Source organism: Lolium perenne, chromosome 4 (assembly GCF_019359855.2).
Source record: "Lolium perenne isolate Kyuss_39 chromosome 4, Kyuss_2.0, whole genome shotgun sequence".
NCBI lineage: Eukaryota > Viridiplantae > Streptophyta > Magnoliopsida > Poales > Poaceae > Lolium > Lolium perenne.
In genome coordinates, this window is record NC_067247.2 from 256,774,110 (window position 1) to 256,780,109 (window position 6,000).

General features: G+C 46.0%; 1 protein-coding gene across 1 annotated transcript; it reads left to right on the forward strand.

The window, feature by feature from the left end:
• Positions 1 to 1,003: 1,003 nt before the first annotated feature.
• Positions 1,004 to 2,092, forward strand: LOC139839335 (uncharacterized). The gene is made up of 2 exons (XM_071829383.1): positions 1,004 to 1,066; positions 1,499 to 2,092. The coding sequence occupies exons 1-2, from the start codon at positions 1,004 to 1,006 to the stop codon at positions 2,090 to 2,092; spliced, it is 657 nt and encodes a 218-aa protein (XP_071685484.1).
• The last annotated feature ends 3,908 nt before the right edge of the window (positions 2,093 to 6,000 follow it).

A 6,000-nucleotide genomic window follows, 5' to 3' on the forward strand; every position in this document is an offset into this window, starting at 1 on the left:
AGCACAGGAGGACCAGGCAATCCGAGTTAAACAAATTTTGGAGTTGTATGCTTCCAGCACGGGACAGCTAATAAATCCGACTAAATGCTCCATTATGTTCGGGGAGTCTTGTCCAGTGATAAGACGTATGGAGGTAAAACACCAGCTGCAAGTGACACAAGAAACTTTTGAAGCGAAATACCTGGGATTACCTACGCCTGAAGGAAGAATCAGTAAGGGGAAGTTCCAAAGCTTGCAGGCAAAGTTGGCCAAATGCTTGGTAGAATGGGACGATAATCATAAATCATAGGCAGCTAAAGAGATCCTTATCAAGGCCATTGCCCAAGCTTTACCAGTTCATGTGATGGGTGTCTTTAAACTCCCTTTGGGATTGTGCGATGAGCTCACGAAAATGATAAGAAGATATTGGTGGGGAGCAGAAGGCGGGAAACGGAAAACACACTGGATTGGTTGGGACAGTATGATGAGGCCGAAAACCCATGGGGGTATTGGATTTCGAGATATGCGTCTCTTTAACCAAGCAATACTGGTCAGACAAGCTTGGAGGCTCATTCAATTCCCAAATACTCTATGTGCACAATTACTGAAAGCCAAATATTATCCTAATGGTTTTTTAATTGACACGGTCTTTTCAGGTAATGGATCCACGACCTGGCACGCTATTGAATATGGCTTGGAGCTACTAAAGCAGGGGGTCATCTGGCGAGTCGGTAACGGGGCGCAAATACGTGCTTGGCGTGACCCCTGGATACCTAGAGGCTCAAACCACCACGCCAGAACGGCCAGAGGACGATGCCGCTACAAGTGGGTGGCTGATTTTCTGTTGACGGACGGTACATGGAACACACTACGTGTTCATCAATATTTCCAGCCTGAAGATGCGATCGAGATCCTCAAAATTAAGGCTGTCTCGACGAAATGAAGCAGATTTTGTTGCCTGGTTCCCGGAGAAAAGGGTACGTTTACAGTAAGCAGCGCATATCGCCTAGCCTTTGAGAGGGCGATGCAGCACCAGGAGTGGGGTGCTTCCAGTACTAGGCCTGATGGCGAACGCCCCTGGTGGAAGGTGATTTGGCAAGCCCCTGTACCACCAAAGATAAAATTGCTTGTGTGGAAGATATGCAGAAATGGACTCGCTACGCAGCAAAATATGGCCACCAGGGGAATGTCTACTACCAGCTTGTGCCAAATCTGTGGGCAAGAGAATGAAGATACCTTTCATGTATTTGTACGATGCCCACATGCACGTTCTCTTTGGCTTGCTATGAGAGAAGAGTGGGACCTGCCAGCGGATGCACTGATCAAGCCTACAGGGAAAGAGTGGTTACTCCAGCTTCTCAATGCCATACCGATGATGCAACGAGCATGCACGATGATGACGCTATGGAGGATTTGGCATAACCACAATGAATTAACACATGATAAACCTTGCCCATCTATTGAGGGATCTAGGAGATTTCTGGTGAGTTATTTGAATTCTTTACTAATCATTAAGCAGTTTCCTGATGCTGATGTGCAGAAAGGCAAGATGGTGATCAACCAAAGTGGAGGCTTCAAGCAACAGGACAAGCAGGTCGCTGGGAGACAGCAGGTCAAAAAGAGGTGGAAAAAACCAGTTGAGGGACGTGTGAAACTGAATGTTGATGGAGGGTTTTCCAGGAATGGAGCTGCTGGAGCGGGAATGGTACTGCGTGATCACAATGGTGGTGTCATCGCTGCGGCGTGCCGGTACCTGGATCGGTGTGGGGATGCGACGGAGGCCGAGTTACAAGCCATTGAGGAAGGTATGCGGTTAGCCATGCACTGGACTACGCTGCCGATCACGCTTGAGATGGACTGCTCTGAAGCCATAGAGCTGATCAAGGACAAGAACCAAAACATTTCAGTCTACGCCTTTACAATTTCTGCAATTCGTGAGCTTTTACAGGAAAGAGACATATGTGTAACTAAAATTAGCCGTGATGCCAATATGGTTAGTCATGAGCTTGCAAAACTAGGTAGGATTAATCATCGGACAGCAGTATGGTATGTGGATTTCCCCCAGGAAATCGAACAGGCCATTGCTTGTGATTGTAATCCTGTCTCCAGTTAATATATGACTCTTTTCCTCGCAAAAAAAAAAACACTAGTAGAAAAAGAGCCTTCCATCCGCCCCCATTAGTCCCTAAAATATACGAACCGTGACTAATGGGGTCTTTAGTCGCGGTTCGGGAGGCGAACCGCGACCAAAGACCTGGGCCCAGGGCGCTCGGTGGCCAGCTGGTGCACGGGAGGGGCTTTAGTCGCGGTTGGCCAGGCCAACCGCGACTAAAGCCCCTCCCCTATATATACCCGTTCAGCACACTCACTTAGCCATTTGGTGCCACTTTCTTCACAATCTTCACAAGTGGGTGGTGGGTTTGATTTTGGTTCCTCTTATGCACACAAGGTGTTCGATGAAATGCCCGAGAGATTGAAAGAAACATGATATGAAGTGTCCGAGCCACACTTGAGCTTTCTCATTTATTTTTCCTCGATCGCGGTTAGCAACTTGAACCTTTCATGTGTCATTGATAAAATATGCATGTGTGTAGTTCATTGTTTAATTTCTATTATTTCTAGCTAGTTAGTTTAACAAATGCATGATGGTTAATTATATACTTTATATAATAATAATGCAGATGAATCGGCAATGGATGTACGGTAACCGACTCTCCGGCGAGTTCACTACGGGTTTGAAAGATTTCCTCGTAGTGGCTAATGCGAACAAGCAAGGGGGTTTTGTTATATGTCCATGTGTTGGCTGTAAGAATCAGAAGGGTTATTCTTCCTCAAGAGAAGTTCACCTGCACCTGCTTTGGCACGGTTTCATGCCAAGCTATAATTGTTGGACCAAGCATGGAGAAGGAGGGGTTATAATGGAAGAAGATGAAGAAGGGGATGATTTCATCGATGACAACTATCTTGATCATTTCGGTGATACATTCATGGAGGATGCTGAAGGTGGGGAAGGTGAAGGGGAAGGTGAAGAAGAGGCACGTGACGAGCCCGCTGATGATCTTGGTCTGACCATTGCTGATGCACGGAGACGCTGCGAAACTGAAAAGGAGAGGGAGAATTTGGATCGCATGTTAGAGGATCATAAAAAGTCGCTGTACCCAGGATGCGATAATGGTCTGAAAAAGCTGGGCTGCACACTGGATTTGCTGAAACGGAAGGCACAGGAAGGTGTAGCTGACTCAGCATTTGAAAACTTGCTGAAAATGTTGAAGAATATGTTTCCAAAGAATAACGAGTTGCCCGCCAGTACGTACGAAGCAAAGAAGGTTGTCTGCCCTCTAGGTTTAGAGGTTCTGAAGATACATGCATGCATTAACGACTGCATCCTCTACCGCGGTGAATACGAGAATTTGAATGAATGTCCGGTATGCACTGCATTGCGTTATAAGATCAGAGGCGATGACCCTGGTGACGATGTTGAGGGCCAGAAACCCAGGAAGAGGGTTCCCGCCAAGGTGATGTGGTATGCTCCTATAATACCACGGTTGAAACGTCTGTTCAGGAACAAAGAGCATGCCAAGTTATTGCGATGGCACAAAGAGGACCGTAAGTCGGACGGGGAGTTGAGACACCCCGCAGATGGAACGCAATGGAGAAAGATCGACAGAGAGTTCAAATATTTTGCAGCTGACGCAAGGAACATAAGATTTGGTCTAAGTACAGATGGCATGAATCCTTTTGGCGAGCAGAGCTCCAGCCATAGCACCTGGCCCGTGACTCTATGCATCTACAACCTTCCTCCTTGGTTGTGCATGAAGCGGAAGTTTATTATGATGTCAGTGCTCATCCAAGGTCCGAAGCAACCCGGCAACGACATCGATGTGTACCTAAGGCCATTAGTTGATGAACTTTTACAGTTGTGGGGCAGACCTGGTGTCCGTGTGTGGGATGAGCACAAAGAAGAGGAATTTGACCTACGAGCGTTACTTTTCGTAACCATCAACGATTGGCCTGCTCTTAGTAACTTTCAGGACAGACAAATAAGGGATACAATACATGCACGCACTGCTTACATGAGACTGAAAGTGTACATTTGCCAAATTGTAAGAACAACACCCCGCCGACGTGGAGCAAGACCTGTGGCTTTTTCTTACAAAGCAGCAACTCAAAAGTCAAATTCTATTTCCTTACCATTTTGGGTGAGTGTTTCTGTCTTGAGCACATTCTCTTTTGTTTACTCCATGCATGGTATGTCTAATCGATGAGTTATGCATGATTGTGCATGTATCGTGTCCGCAGGTTCCACTGGATTCTGCTAGTAATTGAATTTCACACCTCCAGAGTTCTCATCATGGACTCTCTGAATATGAATCCAAAGCTTTGGGTCAACATGAGAAAAATGCTGCAAAAGTAATTATTTTCATTCATTTGCGCTCTATATCGATCGCCCTCTTTCGTTCATTTCCTAATATCAAGTAACTAATAACTCTCTTGTTCATTTAATTTTCTTTGCCTCGTAGGGTTTGGAGACGGTTCACATATGAAACGGTCGGTGAATTCCAAAAAGAGCTAGACTTTAGAAGGTCACTGACTGGGGATATTCAGCCACCGGGGACCAATCTATGTGGATACTATGTTTGTGAGTTCATCCGGAGATACACCTCTGAGCGGAAGCCGTCGGAAAACAACGTGCTGAGGAATAACTTCCGAAAGACGCTTAGTCCAGAATCTCGCTTCCGACCAATTCAAGAGGAACTAGCAGGATTTTTCATGAGGGAAGTCCTCCATCCTAAAGGAGAACACTATTACGAGGACGTAGAACTTCTGATGCCGTAAATTATGTATGGAAACTTGTTCAAAATTGTATATGGTCATCCGATATTGAATATATATTGTATATTCTTCTTGAATTCTTCTTGGTTCTAATTTTAAATTTGTTTGAAATTGTACATTCATATGCATGTATATAGTACCGTAGAATATGTGTACTGAAACTTCTTCAAAATTAAAATAAAACACAAAATAAAATATAAAAGAAATAAAACAATACAAATTAAAAAGAAACCAGATTTAGGGGGGGGGGGGGGGGCTTTAGTCGCGGTTGGCCAGGAAAACCGCGACTAAAGGTCCTCCGCCCTGACGCTCGCCTGCCGCCCACGTGGACGGGCCTTTAGTCGCGCATATTTAATCCCGGTTGCGCAACCGGTATTAATGGAGGTTGCGAACCGAGATTAAAACATCCTGAAAACAACGAATCAAGGCGTGCATGTGCCCCCCAAAAAAATATAAGAACAAACATTTTTTAACGTGGGAACACAAAACTTTTCCAAGTACACACAGCCTACGCGGCATTGATCCGACGCCAAACAAATTCACCAGGAGCCTTCGCTCTGCCACAAAATCCAAACCCAAACGCATCAAAACAGCATGCGAAATGCACCATACGTATCCCCGCGAAAACGAATGCACGTACAGAGGTAAGCGACTCGGGGGGCGCTCGGGCTCGATCTCGGCGGCGACGCGCAGGATGGGCGCGATGCTGCTGAGCGTGGACGGGACGACCTCGTTGTCGAACACCTCCATGGAGTTTCTACCAGTGTAAAACTCACTCAAATCTTTATCGAAAAAAAAACTCACTTAAACACACACACAAAACAGCGACTAACCAGGACTAGCTTCTGGTGGCATATTTGTATAGAAGAAGACTGCTTAGTGAGAATTCCAAAAATTCTCTTTCGGCGGGAAACTCGATGAAACACGTCAGGAGGTTCTAGCTTCCCCCTGAAGAGAGCTCCATGTCTGGCAGCAAGATAGATCGTGATCATTCCATGTCTAGCAACAATAATATCGTGATCGTTCCATTACCCACAAGACAAGAGCTTCTCATGATTTCAGTAATTACACATTTTACGGCAACCAGACGCGCGCTCGCACCACAACAAAAGTACGTTCCGCTCCGGCAAGTCATGCTTCATCTTGCAGGCCGGCTCCTGACGCAAAGACGACGGGGACGCAGCCGAA